The 20,179-nt window shown below is 39.4% G+C and overlaps 1 protein-coding gene across 1 annotated transcript in view; it reads right to left on the bottom strand.

The window, feature by feature from the left end:
* The window catches only part of LOC121389744 (neprilysin-1-like), a 50,314-nt gene that overhangs the window by 18,805 nt on the left and 11,330 nt on the right, over nt 1-20,179 (bottom strand). Inside the window, exons 7-15 of the mRNA XM_041521393.1 lie at nt 15,045-15,247; nt 12,655-12,837; nt 12,102-12,188; nt 10,617-10,753; nt 8,449-8,542; nt 5,798-5,926; nt 4,643-4,741; nt 1,015-1,092; nt 635-738 (exon numbers count right to left, since the gene is read on the bottom strand). Of these exons, the coding sequence (XP_041377327.1) occupies nt 635-738; nt 1,015-1,092; nt 4,643-4,741; nt 5,798-5,926; nt 8,449-8,542; nt 10,617-10,753; nt 12,102-12,188; nt 12,655-12,837; nt 15,045-15,247 (1,114 nt within the window). The remainder of the gene's footprint in view (nt 1-634; nt 739-1,014; nt 1,093-4,642; nt 4,742-5,797; nt 5,927-8,448; nt 8,543-10,616; nt 10,754-12,101; nt 12,189-12,654; nt 12,838-15,044; nt 15,248-20,179) is intronic.

Consider the following 20,179-nt stretch of genomic DNA (forward strand, 5'->3'; position numbering starts at 1 on the left):
ATGTAAATGGATGTGTTTTTGTCTTTCCCCTTATAATACATTAACTACTGACGTAACAAGTGTCGCCTTTTATCAGCCTTGTTCAATATCATCTTTCGGAACATTAATTTCAATGTTTTGTATCCTTATAATGGTCCCAAGATATCTATGTGCCATGATTAATGTTTTTAACCAAAGGCGTACAGCATTTGTGTTAGGTGTCCCATTAGAAGCGGTGGGGGACATTTGTAGATCCTCCCTGTACACCAGGGGGCACTCCTGAAAATATCAAGGTATCTATGTGCCAAGTTTCATGATTTTAACCAAACGTGCACACCATTTGTGTTAGCTGTCCCATTAGAAAGGGGTGGGGGACATTCGTAGATCCTCCCTGCACACCAGGGGGCGCTCCTGACTTTAGTCCATATATGAAAATATGTATAATGGGTCATGGTATCTATGTTCCAAGTTTCATGCTTTTGACAAAAAGTGCACAATTCAGTCAAATATCGGGTGTTATCTGCCCCACTATATGAGTGATAGGGTCAAATCTAGGCAGTGCTTGATAAATGTGCAGGTATATATATCAGAGTAAGAGAACAACAGAATGGACACTGCAGGACACAGTGTGATATAAAGTTGTTGATCGACTCACTGTTCCACGTCGACGGGCTGTCGTAAGTACCAGGCGGAATCCTTGATGAGATCTCTTAAATTGACCACCACGTTCTCGAAGTATTTATCGGGATAAAACTCTACCTAAAACACAAAACATCACAACATAGCATTAATGGCAAAGTGTGTGTGCGTGCAAACGTGTGTGTGTGTCCGACCGTGGCCGGTAACAGGCGGATGCGCCGCTGATCGAAACGTATAATTAATATACTATATCTACCCAGCTCATGTTGAGCCCATAGCAGAAGGTGTCAATTTAGTACTTGTTATGTTGTGGAGTTGAACGCATGTGCAGATTTGAGCAAGTTTCTCAAACTGAGACCATAACCGTACGTAAGTTCACGTGTTCGATATACTTACATCGTCATATATTTCGTTGAGCGCAGTGTCATTCAACAAGTCGTCGTGGTAACCTATTTTCGTCATAATGGTTCCTGCCTAAAACAAAAAGAAAGGTGTATAACGCTGGGATAACATATGTGGGTCTAATTCACAAAGCTCCTTTAAAGGTAGGGTCAACTCAAACAAGAGCCTTATGTGTTGGAAAGATGCATACCCGGACCACCAACACATACTGACACTTTAACAAATGAAAAACGCGTAATTTTAGAGTTAATAAAAAACCATGATTATTCCTGCTAACTGGGGGCAGCCTTTTGTTTCGTTTTTGTGACGTCCGATAGGATAGCTTGGGGCGAAGTGACGTCAGCTCCTGACCATCTCCTGTATGTACAGTGTAAACAAAAGCAGTAATTTTCGACAAGGCGCTTCTCTTTGATCAACCTGACTTGTAAAACAGCATAGATGACGTAATAATATAATAAACTATTTAACTAAATATATTTCAAGTTGCATTAACGGAACAAAATGGGGTTATAGTATTTTTCTCTGTTAAATAATCCAAAAGAAAAATGTATACTATTAGGCCTGTTGATATGCTACGTTGGAGCAAAAACGACATCCCACGATACCCAAGTGATAATTTTCTTTTCTTTGGGACTAGGTAATTGGTCAGTTCTGTAGTTTTAGATGGAAAAGTCTACTTAATCAATAGTTTTATCAATAGTTTTACATAACTATTTACATAAATAAACCATGCCCATTACCATTTTAATGGTAATATTCCACAATACCGGTATGTATTTTTGTGTCTAGACAGCGTCAATTAATTGGCTCGTGTGGTTACCAGTCAAATACACACCTGCCAATCAGGAATCACAGGTAGAAGCAATTAACAGCATATACCAATTAACTAAGAAAACATTCCGTGTATCATTTCAGTACGTAGGTTAATGCATGGACAAAACATTGTTAATTATTTCGACTTGTTGTGTAGCCACTTTGACAATGGTATTTTATTTTGTATTGAAAAATAATATATATAGTGCTGGATATACTTATTGCTGGCTTACTGGGATGTGTATTATTACAGAACATTGCAATGTATGACTATTTATCATCCCGCAAAAAACAGGTAGATTGTGTTTCTCTAGTTCTAAGGCTAATTCCTGACGTTACGCGTTAAGTATTACGTAACTACCAGCTCGCCAGAGGGCGTACTCACTGAGATGGTACAAAATGGCTGCGCCCGTTATATATAATAGCCGTCATATTTAACCGTTTTATTAATTAACTATACGATTATACTTGTTGATATTAAGCAATAATGTGCATTATGTGCATTGAATATGCATACCAGGCCAAATGCCTTAATTGTCCCTTCCTTTAAGCTAATGGCATCCGTCTTTTCGAGGTTGTTTTTTTTGCATTGCACTGCAAGACCGCGAAGGTGCGATAGTTCAGTAAATTCGGTCCCAGAGCGCATGTCACAGATGGGTAATACAATTGGTAAATGATGAAAATGACCATTCCGCATTCGATCGCGAGTGCTTGGATATGTTTCTCTCTCTCTCTCTCTCTCTCTCTCTCTCTCTCTCTCTCTCTCTCTCTCTCTCTCTCTCTCTCTCTCTCTCTCTCTCTCTCTCTCTCTCTCACACACACACTACACACATTTAATTAAGGGCCAGAATATATTTTCGAAATTATTCTTTAAATGTATGTGTTTGTGTGTGTGTGTATATATATATATATATATATATATATATATATATATATATATAGAGAGAGAGAGAGAGAGAGAGAGAGAGAGAGAGAGAGAGAGAGAGAGAGAGAGAGAGAGAGAGAGATATTAAAACTTCCTTCCGTTGTAAGGTGTCGTCGTTGTACCGTCTTATCAAAGTTAATGATATAAACAACAATATAGAGTGAACAAAATGACACGTATCAATATGAACCAAAGTGTAACAAATTCCCTTGCTGAATTCGCACTTCGGTAGTTTTTATAAATGTCCGAAACACGCACCGTGTGCAAGATTTTTCACGGATCATCAGGGGTGGTGCAGAGGGTACGGCCATTGTGTGTGTGTGTGTGTAGGAGGGGGGCTGTGTATCTGTTGTATCTGTGAAAATGTACCTCGAGCCGTACCACTAGTTGTAACACTGTGCCGCGCCTGATCATGGATCCGATTTTACCGAAACAAAATGTTTAAACTCGTCTGTAATCACAACTTGTCATAATACCGAAATTCGATAATTGGCCCTTAATTAATTTGGTTGAGTATACCATTACCTGAAACGTACGAGAAGCAAAATTGCCATTACGTTGATTCTAACAAAGGCTATTTTATAACTGTAATTAAATACGTTTAAGCCTAGTTGAGATACGTACTTAATACAAGCAATAAGACCAGCAGGAATCATTGTTTTCCTTTAAATAGGCCACCGAATAGCACTGTTTTGATATTTCTTTTCAGTACTTAACACTGTTCTATGAAAGTAACTTGGTACCTAATTCTACCGGCCTCGGTGGCGTAGTGGTTAGGCCATCGGTCTACAGGCTGGTAGGTACTGGATTCGGATCCCAGTCGAGGCATGGGATTTTTAATCCAGATACCGACTCCAAACTCTGATTGAGTGCTCCGCAAGGCTCAATGGGTAGGTGTAAATCACTTGCACCGACCAGTGATCCATAACTGGTTCAATAAAGGTCATGGTTTGTGCTATCCTGCCTGTGGGAAGCGCAAATAAAAGATCCCTTGCTGCTAATCGGAAAGAGTAGCCCATGTAGTGGCGACAGCGGGTTTCCTCTCAAAATCTGTGTGGTCCTTAACCATATGTCTGACGCCATATAACCGTAAATAAAATGTGTTGAGTGCGTCGTTAAATAAAACATTTCTCATCACATTTTATTTACGGTTATATGATGTCAGACATATGGTTAAGAACCACACAGACATTGAGAGAGGAAACCCGCTGTCACCACTTCATGGACTCTTTTCCTTCCTTCCTCCCTTCCTTTTCGATTAGCAGCAAGGGGTCTTTCATATGCACCATCCCACAGACAGGATCGTATATACCACGGCCTTTGTTGCACCAGTCGTTGAGCACAGGCTGGAACGAGAAATAGCCCCAGTGGACCCACCGACGGGGATCGATCCCAAAACGACCACGCATCAAGCGAGCGCTTTACAGCTGGGCTACATCACGCCCCCAACAGTGATAGAGCACAAACCATTACGATTTGTGCAACTAGATTTAATCTTGTCATATGTAACCTTTTAGTTGGTATGACAGGTGCATGTGCAGGAAATTGAGCAGGGGGTCTAGACTGGGGCGAGCGACGTTTATAGGGGGTCGGGTCATGCTTCTCCAGAAAATACATTAGAAAAATAAAATTCGCCTGCATAATGCATTGACTTGGTGTATATCCTACCACCCTGTATAATATAAGTGTTTACAGTTTCGTGGGGATGTTTTTCAACGTCAGTGGGACAATTCAACTGTGACTGATGTTACATTTACAGACAATGTTCAACAATTGATTGTAGTCGGCTACGTCAACGTGAAATTGCCAAATAGTTAATGCAAAATGTGTAAAAATGCAAAATGTGCAAAATGTATGTAAATAATGCAAAATAACCGCACTTACCTTACTAAGAGCTTTTCTCCGCGTCTGTTCGTCCATCCAGTCAGCCTCTCTGAGAATATTGTTGAAGGATTTTCTAAGATAGCCAATCATGTTGAGAGCCTGTACAAAAAAATCCAAATTGTCAATGTGTAGGTCTGTGTGCTGGTTCGCTTCTCTGTGACCAGACACAGTTGCAAAACAGTGTGCAATGTGCTGTCCTGCATGTGGGAAATGCATATATAGATATCTGATGCATCTCTATTAATAATTGTAGTTGTTAGCGTAGTCATTACAACGGGGAATCTGAGTATTAAAAATGTTTGTTTGTTGTTTTTTGTTTGTTTGTGTTGGTCCTAATTAGGATCTTCTCAAGTAAATGCTAACAACGCCGTGTAAATCATGTTGGCATATTACTAGAACAGAACTTTATTACGCTCAGGCCGTTACACAACGGCATATGAGGAACATGATATATAAACTGTAGTGACAAGATAGGGTTTACAGGAGACAATAGTACAATGGTATTAATACAAATGCAATACAGTAATAGAGACAATAGTATAATACAAATACAATAGAATAATAAAGGCAATAATAAAATACAATTAGAATAAAGTAATGTAATGTCACATTATTGTAATTACTTCCAAAATGTGCTACTTTCTAACATGTGTGGATAGGGCAAGCGTGCTCTATGAGTAACAAGTGGTCAGTTTTTAACAACCTAACGGTCGCCACGGACTGCTACTAAAATACACAAATTTTTCTAAATATGTCACTATGGACCTTTAGTGTGGGTTCACCGTTGACAATAAAACGTTTATGTTAGTGATAGTATAAATGTTACAATAAGACAACCGACACCTCTATTCGAAACTGCTTAGACTCAGTGTTTTGGATGTGGGATTCGGGTTTTTTCCTCTGCTGCTTGTACAAGTAGTCACTAACATGTAAATTTAATGTCATGAGTTTAGGCCCGTAGGAACCAGGGATGGGGGAGAGGGCGGGTGCATATGCATATAAAGCACCCCTTCCATCACATGGTAAAATGGGCCCAGATATCGTTTTTACGGGCCTGGAGTTGCTTAGAAAAAGCATACAGCTAAAGGTCTGTTGTGTTACATTTAGAAAATTATGTGTATTTTAGTCACGGCATGACATCTAACTAAATTTTACATTTTGTTTGGCTTCCTTGGTGAAGTAGCTGTCGATGAAAAGTCGTCCAACAGCGTCGCCCATGTTGTTGTTGACGTAGCTCGCACACGTCCGCCATTTAGGAGGTTCACGCTTCTGACCATAAGCAAGCTACAGTAGATAGAACAGACATTTCCATTACTTAGTGACAAAAAGTCAGTTTGCAGTTAGTGTTAAGCGGCAGAACCATGTTTTGTTATACCCGCGAATACTCATAACGTGGAATGTTTTTTTGTGGGGTTTTTTTTTGGTGTTTTTTGTGGGGGTTTTAAATCTCAGAGAGAAACAATCTTTCATAATAATACAATATCAATGAACTATTAAGCATTTATAAACCATTAAAACTAAAGAATATATTGATATTAAATGTAATGTTAACTTCAGAATAGACTTAGTTTAAAGAATTTGGATTACGTAGATTCTTTATAATAAATGTTCTTTTATACAAATCTTTAAATATATAAAGTTGCTGTTCTATATGAATGTGAATATTTTAGGGGAAAAAATGTTATCAAGTGGATTATGTTCTTTACTCAAGCATATTAATTTCAGTGTGTTATTAAGGGGGAAAAAGTTGTCGTAAATGTATGTCACTCAAGCAATATTTCAGTTATTATTCGCCAAAGCTCGTAACAAGTCAACATTATTTGATATGTATGTGTATATATATATATATATATATATATATATATATATATATATATACTGGACAAAATAAGAAACTTCCGCTAACTTTGCTTGGACATAACTTGATGAAAACAAACCGGGGGAATAATTGTTATATATGCGTTTAAAGAGTGTTCCATGATGCATCGTTTGGTGCAAAAATCATGGCCATAGGTTAACAGAAACTGGGAGAAATTTTGACCAAGTGTGGTAGGGATTAAAAAAATAAATAAAACCCCACTTAATAACGGGTATGACCACCTCTTGAATTGACCACTGCAGTGCATCGCAGGCACATAGAATTGACTAAAGTGTTGATTTCTGTCTGTGGAATATTGTTCCATTCCTGAATGAGCGCTTGACGAAGTTCGTTGACGTTAGCGGGTGGGTTGGGACGACGCCTCAATCGTCTGTCCAGACTATCCCAGACATGCTCGATGGGGTTAAGATCAGGACTTTTAGCGGGACAGTCATCAATGAAATCAATGTTATTTGTCCTAAGAAAATTTACAGTGTCTCTAGCTGTACGAGAGGTGGCATTATCATGCTGAAAAATCGAGATGTTGGCGTTGTTATGGAACAGAGGAATGACGTGATGAGTGAGAATGTCATCGCGGTAACGTTGAGCATTTAAATTGCCATCAATGACGACTAGTGGTGAACGATAACCATGGGCAATGGCTGCCCAGACCATGACACAACCCCCACCCCCGAAACGATCTCGTTCAAGAACACAACAGTCGGCATAGCGTTCATTTCTCCTACGGTAGACGCGCACCCTGCCATCACCACGTTTTAAAGAAAATCTGGATTCATCCGAAAAAAATAACGGTATTCCAGCGTCGCCGTATCCAACGAGTGTATACACGTGCCCAATTAAGACGATTTAGACGATGACGTTGCGTTAAAACGCATCCGACGTAAGGACGATTATGAACAGTTTGCCCACTGATTCGGTTATTATGAAGCCCAGATGTGTTAGCAGCAGTAGCAGTGGCAGTTTGGAATCGATTGCGCAAATGCGTGTTCATGATATAGCGGTCTTGACCACGCGTTATAACACGCGGACGTCGACGACGTGGCAAGTCGTTGGTGCTTCCTGTCGTTCGATTTCGTATCGCTTGACTAGAACTCCCAACATGCCTTGTAACGTCTTCTGTCGACATGCCAGCATCAAGCATGCCAATCGCCCGTTCGCGTAAATTATTGGGTATTCTTGGCATATTAAAAATGCTACAATGTAAAAAACGTTAATTTGTTTACAAATTTTGAAGCGTTTTCGTTCACTTGACAACAATGTCAGTAAGACAAGTAAAACAAATTGACCGAATACTACACGGGACATGTCGAACCATGCATGTACGTGCAAATTGAATTTCACGTTGTCGACGATTAACAGTGCAAAAATAATCGATAAAATTCATGAATCCGATAATACAGCTCAAGGCTAATACTACCAATATAATTTCATTACACAATGAATTCTTTAACACAACAAATACTATATGTACAAATCGGAAGTTTCTTTTTTTGTTCAGTGTATATATATATATATATATATATATATATATATATATATATATATATATATATATATATATATATTCTTTGTACGTACCATCCGGTATAAAAAAGTAGTTTGTTTAACGACACCACTAGAGCACATTGATTTTTTAATCATTGGCTATTGGGCGTCAAACAGTTGGTAATTTTGACATTCTTATAGAGACGAAACCCGCTACATTTTTTTCCATCAGTAGCAAGAGATCTTTTGTATGCTCCATCCCACAGACAGCACAGGATATACCACGACCTTTGATATACCAGTCGTGATGCACTGGCTGAAACGAGAAATAGCCCACCAACAGGAATCGATCCCAAACCGACCGCGCTTTACCACTGGGATACGCCCCCCCCCCCCCCCCCCCCCGGGTAAAACCGTCAATATCCAGTGCTATTATACTCACTCTATTGTACTCCTTTTTAAGGTCTCTGTATTTTTCTTGTAAATTGTTCACTCTGTGCTGCATAATGCGCCAAATCATGTAGTTTACCAAAGTTCTGTAAAATATTTAAACATAAATGAAAAAAATTAAAAAAAACACCCATCAAATTAGCTTAGATCACAAAACATCACATCACAAAACTATTTGCCAGTGCTAATAGTCCGGCAGCGAAGAGCCAAACCCAAAATTATGGGATTAAGTTATTTTTTATTTTTTGCTGATTATACATGGTAAGGGCATACGTATTACAGATCCGAAGGATGACATCGTGTCACCTTTGGGCATTCTGAGATGTAATCCGTTTTTGTTTTTTTGACATGAACACTTAATTAACTTCATAATTTCTGCAGGCGCTAGTGATACGTTATCTGGTATAGTTGTAGGAAGTAGGCATCTCGAAACTATATCTTTAGAGTAACCATATTCGGATAACTCCATTGCAGGCGGGTTGGGTTTTAGGGCACATTTCCACACACGTTTATAAGTGGGCTCGTTTCACATTTTCTTGAAACGATTCATCCGTGGGTGGCAACGAACAAAGTTTTGGCATTTGAGAACATTTTCTGATTTTAGATGCCCAGACCCTTACACGAGTCTCAGTTGCTGACTTGCATTTAGCTTGGCCATAGCAAGCTGTCATGAACTGAGTTGCTTGCTGAATGACTTCAGACAACTCTGCAGAAGAGTCACCAAGCAATGAGAGGGAATGCCCGTCATTCAATGCTTTCAGAACTTTACCGTTACCTATACCAAAACAGGAGGCAGTTGTGTCACAGCCACTAAGTGCGTTTGCTGACAAAACATCTGATATGATGTGTTCATGCTTTGAAACGGAAGCACCAATATCTATCATTGTCCTGCACTGAATAGATGACTCCATCAGCACTTGTACCTCAGTGTTCTCAATGCAGCAGTAGTGCAGTAGTAGTGCAGTAGTAGCAGCAGGAAAACATCAGTATTATCTGACAGTACAATTACTGATTGCAGCCCCTTTGAAGCTACATCCATAGCCTGTTGAACAATGATGGTGTCTTCTTCCTACCGACTGTATACTCCTACCGATCTTTTGGCAGTTATCGTCGTTTTAAAACGAGACGAAAATAATGACCTAATTGTAGGGTAACATAATGGTGTCAATAAACCAGTTTTACAAATGTGGGCAGACAATGAGAACAGTTGTGAAAACAGAAGGAAACAAGTGCTTGGATGGCAGAAGACCAGTCATTGTAAAATGTCCCTTGTCTTACAACATCGTCTTATGTATCTCTCTAAACTTCGTTTCTTATTTAACATAGCAATTACGTCGCATATTACAGTCATGTGAAATATATTCCAATGTATATGATCACTTACAACTTTGTCCAGCATTTCACAACAAACAATTTTCAGATCTTATTTCGAGACGAGTAAACGCTTAAAGTTAAAGTTTGTTTTTGTTTAACGACACCACTAGAGCACATTGACTAATTAATCATCAGCTATTGAATGTCAAACATTTGGTAATTCTGACTCGTAGTCATTAGAGGACACCCGCAACATTTTTCCTAATGTAGCAAGGGACCTTTTATATGCATTTTCCCACAGACAGGAAAGCACATACCACGGCATTTGATCAGTTGTGGTGCACTGGTTGGAACGAGGAAAAAAACCCCAAATCAGTTGAATAGATCCACCGAGGTGGTTCGATCCTGCGACGCAAACACTTTAGCGAGCACTCAACCAACTGAGCTAAATACCGCCCCAATTAAACGAATAAAAGTTTACTTGTTTTGTTTAACGACACCACTAGAGCACATTGCTTTATTAATCATCAGCTACTGGATGTCAAACATTTGGTAATTTTTACCTACAGTCTTAGAGAGGAAACCCGCTACATTTTTCCATTAGTAGCAAGGGATCTTTTATATGCACCATCCCAAAGAAAGATAACACATACCACAGCCTTTGATATACCAGTCGTAGTGCAATGGTTGGAACGAGAAATAGCCCAATGGGCCCACCGACGGGAATCGATCCTAGATCGACCGCGCATCAGGCGAGCGCTGTACCACTGGGCTACGTCCCGCCCCCCCCCCCCCCCCCCCCCCCCCCCCCCCCATTAAAGGAATAAGGCCATGTGAAGAACTCACTTTGTGTCTGTAGTCTTCACGAGAGCGAGGACCCTCTTGAAGTATTCCGGCGTGTAGGCGACCACGTTCTCAGCATCGGTGATGGTGATGTTGTGAAAGGGTTCATACATCTTCTGGAGATACCGCAGCCAATCTAGCTGGAAACAAAACAAACACAGTGATGCTCATTCGTAGATGAACTCAAGATTATATAAAGCATAATGCTACTGTAAACAGTTTTTCTTTTATAACAATATGAATTATGTTGTTGGTTTTGGGGTGGGGTTTTTTTTTTATCAAATCATGTTATATATTAGGGTCTTAGCTAGCGGGGGGGGGGGGGGAAAGGGGAAATTGTATCCCCACCCCCTCCGAAACCCCGAAAAAAATCTGGAAAACAATTATAGAAACTTAAAGAAAAACCATTGAAGAGTTTTAGACTATTAACTACTAAGTTGCCCCCCCCCCCCCCCCCAACAAAACATCCATGATATGGCCCTGTATCTTAGTAATGATATTTATATAATAAAGTACTAATTTAAATAATGAAATGCAGGGCTGTGCATACACTGTATAAAGCAGTTATGTGGTTCATACTTCCATGAAAGTCAAACATTATCATGTTCAATTGTTAGTTTTGCTATATGGGAGATAACTCGTGTATTAATCTTTCGGCAATTATTGCTTCAGAAATCAACGTCCTTTTGGTCATCCACACATAATATACTAATCAAAAGAATTTAAGGGTCAGACGATGTTTTCAGCACTATTTTCTGAATGTCCATTATTAAACCATACGCAATCGTCTGAGACACAATGATTTTCGCAACCGTCGCCAGGTTGTTCGACCGCCATTCCTACCACGTCACAGAACGGCCAGACTTCTCTGGTGCACTCGTCATCTGCGGTGGCAACGTGGTCAATAGGGCCAAGTGCTATTCACAGATGAATCAAGGTTTACCCAAACAAACATTGCAAGCTTTTTAAATAGCTGTTAACTACCTTGTGAAAAGGTTGTACAAGAATATCTTACACGGTAATAACTACCTAGTTTCGAGCTAGTATTTGGAACCTTTTTACAACCATGCGACCAGCTTGTTGCATGCTTGCGACCAGCGTGTTACAAGTTTGCCGCATGCTTGCAACGAACTTCCCGCAAGCTTGCGACGAGCTACCCGCATGCATGCAACGAGCTTCGCGCAAGCTTGCGACAAGATTCCCATAAGCATGCGAGAGCTTCCTACAAGCTTGCCACGGGATTCCCGCAAGCCTGCAACCAGCTACCTGCACGCTTGTCCAATTTAAGCTAGTATTTGGAACCTTTTTACAACCTTGCGACGAGCTTCCGGAAAACTGGCGACGAGCTTCTTGCACGCTTGCGATGAGCTACCGGCACACTCGCGACAAGCTTCCTGCAAGCTTGCGACGAGCTTCCTGCAAGCTTGCGACGAGCTACCCGCACGCTTGCGACGAGCGTATAGTGAATTGTGAATGGCGGGTTATTACCTGCGGAATCTCTCTCTTGAGCTCTGCTATCGTAAACTTGTTGTAGAGTTTGTTCATGTCTCGTCTTTCCTCTCTGGACAAAGTCAGCTGTAAAGGAGAACATCATGATTGTAACCACGTCACGTGTCGGGGAAATTGTTCCATTGTAGGCGCGTGTGCAGACCCCCCTTCCCCCACCCCCACCCCATCCCCCCGATGCAAGCGAATTTAATATCCTTTTTTCATATATTTTGGGGGTTATCATGATGCGAACCACCTAAAACTGCGCTTTACACAGTACAGAACCATCCTGAATACATTCCGGGACACGCGCCTGCATTGCCTTATTGTTGTTATTATTATTATTATTATTATTATTATTATTACTTTCATGGTTGTACAAATCATAGCAATATTTAAGAATGTGCTTCCCTTCGTAAGAAGAACGTTTTTACTGCTCAGTGGAAATAATTGATCATTAATCCGACTAGCACAAACAATTTGTGTAGCCGACTAGACGTAGTATCGCGACTACCATAAACTGAAACACATGTATTTTTTAACGTTATCTTACGTTTGCTATCTTTATTTCCAGGTCGACGATGTCCTTTGCTTGTCTGGCCGTGTCAGCGTTGTCGTCTGCCCCAAACAACACCGCCACGTCGTGGATCAACTTCTCGTACGCCTGGATGATCGGGTTGTTACGTGGTTTCAAGTAGTAGTCACGTGATGGCATCCCTAGGTCAGCCTGATCAAGCTGGAGATGTATGAATAGCCACAAGTGTTTTTAATTAATTGTACTCAATTGTACACATACATACATACATGCCAGCATAGCATAGCATAGCATAGCATAGCATAGCATAGCATAGCATAGCGTATATGTCAGTGTTATAATCAACTATAAACTTGCACACACAATTACAAACAGTTGTTATATATAGCAGAAATAATATCGAATAAAACATCTATTATATAACGTGGTATTGAACATAACTGAGTTAATAAAAATAAAAACATACGAAGTAACACGTGTAATAACAATATGCTATGCCTTCGCAGAAGCTACGGCACATTTGATTTGTTAAAAATGACCCTGACCTTCTCAGGTAACTAGGTTGATCGGACTACACACGTTTGGCACCTTGTTAATCATTACAAATATGGTTAATTAAGAAATTATTACACTCGCTTGTGAATCGTACTGATGTTTACGAAATTCGCTCTCGCTTGCGCAATACACTTCTCCTGACCCTCGTTTCGTAAAAATAGTACGACAAACAACCTCGTATATTAATACTTATTTATTATCCCAGTGGTCACTCATATCGGGTGAAATAGTTTCATATTTTCTCAGTGGAAAATATTCTGCATTAGTGTAACGTACAATAAATACTATCAAGCTATTGGTCGAGTTGAAGATTACAAACCGTTGACCTTGTCGGTACTAAGTATGAAAGAAAGAAATGTTTTATTTAACGACGCACTCAACACATGTTTTTACGGTTATATGGCGTCAGACGTATGGTTAAGGACCACACAGATATTGAGAGAGAAAACCCGCTGTCACCACTTCATGGGCTACTCTTTTCGATTAGCAGCAAGGGTTCTTTTATATGCACCATCCAACAGACAGGGTAGTACATACCACGGCCTTTGATATACCAGTCGTGGTACACTGGCTGTACTAAACTGTACTAAATATGACATCATCGCATCTTGGCAAACACAATGACGTCATGTGGCTTTAAAAAATGCGTTTATGGCTTCTGTTTTCTGTGTTACACTTGTAAAAAATGTTGGTTTAATGCAATTCATTTTTTTTACCGGCCTCGGTGGCGTCGTGGTAGGCCATCGGTCTACAGGCTGGTAGGTACTGGGTTCGAATCCCAGTCGAGGCATGGGATTTTTAATCCAGATACCGACTCCAAACCCTGAGTTAGTGCTCCGCAAAGCTCAATGGGTAGGTGTAAACCACTTGCACCGACCAGTGATCCATAACTGGTTCAACAAAGGCCATGGTTTGTGCTATCCTGCCTGTGGGAAGCGCAAATAAAAGATCCCTTGCTGCTAATCGGAAGAGTAGCCCATGTAGTGGCGACAGCGGGTTTCCTCTCAAAATCTGTGTGGTCCTTAACCATATGTCTGACGCCATATAACCGTAAATAAAATGTGTCGAGTGCGTCGTTAAATAAAAAAATTCTTTCTTTCTTTTCTATAGATTTTTTTTAAACAGAATACTAGTATATAGAACTTTGCTTTTTTAAAATTATATATGAACGTGATTAAAATACAAAGTTATAGCAATACTCAGAACAGTGTGTAAAGTAGTTTACATTGAACTATATAGACGTACGTGTAGGCTATGTTTATCAACAATAAAGGCTTTTAGAAAACAAATAGCTGGGGTAATAAATAACAAACTCGGTACCAGTGACAACTGAAAATTATTTCACTTGGGAAATAAATTTGATAATATTTGGTAACTCGTTTATTTATTATCCACATGGTTCAACATAACCGAGTTAATAATAATCATTCTAAGCACCCGTGTAATAACAAGTGTAATGACGTAATTTTGGGAAGCGACGTCATAATACGACGATGCTTCCCCAGTCCTAAGTCAGACTGTGCATTTGAAATGTAACGTCATTTCGTCATCTCCTTCGAGTTGTTGCTGAAACATTTTCAGTTGGGTCTTGTTATTCATAAAGAAAACAATAATAATATGGATAATCAATAAATTATTACACTTGCGTATGAGTCGTACTAATTTGACAGGATTCGTGTAACGCCCGTGCTGACACTCGTTTCGTAAAACCGGTACGACACACAAGCTGTTTAATAATCCCTATATATATGACATTATCGACGTCATGACGTCTGGTGTCGGTTCATTTATAAACATAATGTCACGTCGTGGTAACAACCTATTACGTCACGTACGGCTATTACGTCACTCACCACTATGATATGTATGGAGGAGTTCTTGTCATCTGCCTGGACCTGGGACATGACGAGGATGTTGTTGTGGAGGTGGGCCAGCTTGACGAGGGTGTCCTCCAGAACGAAGTGGTCGCCCGACCACGCCTTGTCTATCACCGGCCACCCACCCAGCCCCTTCAGCAGCGGCCGCACCACGGCTATCCCTCGTTCTGCAATCAGGCCTGAAACAATACATAATAGAGTAGTGTCCCTTCTTGTTTTAGGAAAATACCGCCTTGGACCTTGTTCCACGAAGCGATCTTAGCGTTGAGATCACCTTAAAGCATATAATATAGTTATTCACCTAAGGTGATCTTAGCACTAAGATTGCTTAGTGGAATGGTGCCCTGACCATCAAGCTGTATAAACAAGAGGGAAGGCATGGGGTTTTATTTTACGACGCACACTTAACTCAAGTTAAGGTTCAAGTGCGTACGGTTCGGGTTCTTCAAATTTGATCATTAATGTTAGTCAGTGATATTTGAGATACCATACTGGTTTATATTATAAAAGAATAATACTTTCTTTAGTCTTTCCCAGCAATGAAGGTCGTTTTCTTACAATGGTATGTACTAAAGTTTTATGTATGTCTCGATTAACCGATTTGTGTTAATTGCACACAAACACTGTGCTGTTGTATTGTTTTTGTTTCCTTTCCCAAAACACTTTTACTTTTGTTCTTACGTCAAATAAAACAGAAATTATTTTACAAATCTACAATGTTGATGGAGATGGGAAGTACTATAGTTTGTCTGCCCCAAAAAGTTAAAGTTTACTGTTTTAACGACACCACTAGAGCACATTGATTTATTAAAACTAAATTCCCTGGAATATTTTTTATAATTTAAGCATATAGAACAGAAAATCCAATTACGTTTGGTGCATATATGACGCAGCACTCCGCATTGGTTTCACCATGTTGGCTTATCCAGGTCAAAAACAAAGCCATGATTTTGAAAGTGGAACACTTTTAACGGGCTCGTACCGATCTCGGTTTTCATTGGCTTATCACAAGTATAGAATTCCCCAACAAGAGATCACGTGAGATTTCGCAATTTTTGAACAAATTTAACTGTCTTGATTGAGGGGTCGTCTCATATCTCCAAAACATATTTATATCCATAGAGGTATGGTACAACGCCTTTCCAGGGGTCGGTGAGTGAGGGATTTGCCTTGAAATGTTGACAGTGGCCAGTTGTTGGCATACGCGTTACATGTAAGGGGGGTGTTACTAATTACGTAACGCTCTAGGGGTAGAGGAAGAGGGTACTGTGTTCGATTTACGTAACATTTTTCAAGACTAAATGTTATTTTTACTCATTACTTAGACCTAAAAAGGTGGGGGGTTTTAAATGCGCGGTCAGTCTAGGATCGATCCCCATCGGCGGGTATACAAAAATACCATGGTATGTGATATCATGTCTGTGGGATGGTACATATAAACAATCCCTTGCTAAAAAAAAAATATAGCGGGTTTCCAAGGCACGTGTGCAGGCATTTCAGCGTGGTTGGGGTTATAGACTATGTTGAGCGAAGTTTATATGGGGCCACGCTTCCCCCAAAAATACATTTCAATTTTTTTTAAGCTTGGGCAAGTAAGGGTTTCGACCTCCAATACCCTCCCCCTGCACATGCACTCGATTTCTCTCTAAGATTATATGTCAAAATTAACAAATGTTAGACATCCAACAGCAGATGGAAGGAAGGATAGGATATGTTTTATTTAACGACGCACTCAACACATTTTATTTACGGTTGTATGGGTCGGATGATTATTAAATCAATATGCTTTATCTTTGATGTCGTTAAACACCCCCCCCCCCCAACTTTACCCTTTCTAAACGAAATAATATTTATTTTAAATTGTCGATTTTAACACGTAAAATTAAGAAGTGAAAACGTTCATTGTCTACTTTAGTATATTTTATTTTAAAAATATATACATGATTAATGTGTTACTAGTATACAAACTAAACTTTGAAAGTTCTACTAACACTTTATAAAATATCAATTCTGAAATAGGAAGGTACGACTGTCGATAATACGTTGTCAAGATCAAACCGGTTTTAACTAAAGACTCTAGTACCGTATCCTCAACCGAACGTTCTTCGTACAGCGCAAGATTTCTCTTTTAATTTTTTGAGACGAACCCTACAATTTGAAATCGGCAAACGTACGTGTTAACTGAAACTGACAACAGGCTGTCGTTTGTGCTTTGCTGAGCTATGGCGGCACAGGCGACGAATCAAGCGTATACGTTTGACGATATCACGTTCATAGCGAACACACACGACTTTTTTAAAAGTGCATTTGAGCTTGTATTTCACATTTGTACATGATGTTATAATATGGTAACCAGAGAATGTAACTTTAAGCATAGGCTATTTGGTGTCAAACCTTCGGTAATTATGACATAATATAGTCTTTAGTGGAAAACTGGTACATTTTTCCATTAGCAGTAAATGATGTTTTAAAAACACTTTACCATAGTTAGGACAGACCATTGATGCAACATTCATGGGACACTGGTTGCAACGGGGGAAAACAGTCAGATAGTGAGTCCACAAGGAGGACTGTTGTGGTAATATTGATTTTATTCAAATGCTAATTTAACGTAGATCAACAACGAGTAAGCGATAAACAGTGTAAGGGAAACAACTCTTAACAAACTCACAATGAATGGAAAGGCACGTTAACCGGTCTCGGTGGTGTCGTGGTTAAGCCATCGGACATAAGGCTGGTAGGTACTGGGTTCGCAGCCCGGAACCGGCTCCCACCCAGATCAAGTTTAACGACTCAGTGGGTAGGTGTAAGACCACTACATCCACGTTTCCCCTTTTCTCTCACTAACAATTAACAACTAACGCACTGTCCTGGACAGATAGCTGAGATGTGTACCCAGGACAGCGTGCATGAACTTTAATTGGATATAAGCAAGAAAATAACTTGAAATGAAATTAAATTAATGGAAAACACGTTTCCTTAACGACACATCAACACAATTTTGAACTATTGCAGTCTGGTTTCTGACATCTAGTTATTCTGATACTTAATCGAGAAAAAAGATAGAAACAAGAAACCCACTGTCGCCATATTAACTATCCATACCAATAACACAGCAAGGGATCCTTTGTCATGCGACATGTACATTTGATGTAGAATCCTTTGTCAGAGACAGGATAGTGCATACCACGACATGTACATTTGATGTAGGATCCTTTGTCAGAGACAGGATGGTGCATACCACGACATGTACATTTGATGTAGGATCCTTTGTCAGAGACAGGATGGTGCATACCACGACATGTACATTTGATGTAGGATCCTTTGTCAGAGACAGGATGGTGCATACCACGACATGTATATTTGATGTAGGATCCTTTGTCATAGACAGGATGGTGCATACCACGACATGTACATTTGATGTAGGATCCTTTGTCATAGACAGGATGGTGCATACCACGACATGTACATTTGATGTAGGATCCTTTGCCATAGACAGGATGGTGCATACCACGACATGTACATTTGATGTAGGATCCTTTGCCATAGACAGGATGGTGCATACCATGATATGTACATTTGATGTACTATTCGTGGGGCACTGGTTGGAATGGAAAAAAACAAGGTCCGAAGATGGCGATCGATCCTTTGACCCATAGCACATACAACGACATGTGTTTGAGTTACCAACTAGTGCTGACAGTTAAATTAAAATATTTTTTATTTAAGAATTGACCGCAATTATTTTTTGGTTCATGCAAGTATGAACCGAAAAAACGATGTGTACACTATATGACTTCGCGTACCATGAACCAAAAAATAATTGCGGTCAAATCTTATAATTAAATTTATATGCATACTTTAACAATACATAACTGAATTTATTTTGTTTAGCTTTAAATACGCCTGTAATATTGTTTGTGTAAACTTCATTGATACTTATGTCGCGTAAGAATGCAAACGTTCATTCACTATTATTTGAAGCAGGTGATTTGTTTGTAAATGACATCATTTTGATAAGCGACGCCATTTCATCTAGCTGCTGTGCATTTTTACGGATCATTTCGTTTTATTGGAAGGAATTGTCCTATTCGTGTTTAGTTTATATTTTATGAAAGTGAACGAAGAGAACGTGTCTAACATTTATGCTGTCGGTGGAACGTTTAATTTTCGCCAACAGCTGTAGAACATCGCTTACAAGTAAGTTACAGGCGTGAAGATTCCTACATTTCTTTGGCCACCGACCGAGTCTCATGTCATGATTAGCGAAGACGGGTTTTTTTTTTTATATAAATCAATGCGTATAGATCTACATGTCTACTCTACTATAGCATTTTCCATCAATTTAGCATATACATTTTTTGTTATTGCTTTTGTAGCTTTCACGTGTATTTTCTTCAAAATATCTAAATATGGTTGCCTGAATAATCCGGCTTGTTGCACTAAAGTAATGCGAGTCGGGGGGGTGGGGGGGGGGGGGGGGGGGGGGGGGGTAGTAGACGTGGCTTACTTTTTTTCAGTTCATCGAGATATGAACGAAAAAAAGTAAGCACCTCTCGACCAATCAAATTGCCGTAAAATGTATAGACGCAAAGAAAATTTAATTATATAATAATGAACATATTCAAAGCTGTTTTATTAACATTTTCGTGTTCTTATATCTGTTTGACACGAGACGTATCTGGTCCTACTGCAGTGTCATGTACTCTGACGAGCGCTTTAGTAACTTCTCGATAGAGAAGTGTCGTTATATGTTTCAGCATTATAAGAAACTTTACTTCTAACAGACTGAAACCCGTCTGTACTGAGGAAAAGTTAAATGAAAACTTGTCGTCCAACTGATTGACTGACGTATCAGTGATAGACAAAATGCGCATAGTGCTACTCGATTATTTCCCTTTGATGTTTTCAATATTAATGAAATAAATTTCCGAGAAATTTCAGTATTCAAAAAGAAAATAACAACAAACTTGTATAATTATAGTATCAAAGACGTTGATGTTATTCGTTAATTGTGAACACTGGTTGTGTGTGTTTTGTATTAGAAAATAATGTCATAGGATGACAAATAAAACTGGCTTTGAGACGTGTTTACTAACGTGATACCAATA

Source organism: Gigantopelta aegis, chromosome 15 (assembly GCF_016097555.1).
Source record: "Gigantopelta aegis isolate Gae_Host chromosome 15, Gae_host_genome, whole genome shotgun sequence".
In the NCBI taxonomy this organism is placed as follows: domain Eukaryota; kingdom Metazoa; phylum Mollusca; class Gastropoda; order Neomphalida; family Peltospiridae; genus Gigantopelta; species Gigantopelta aegis.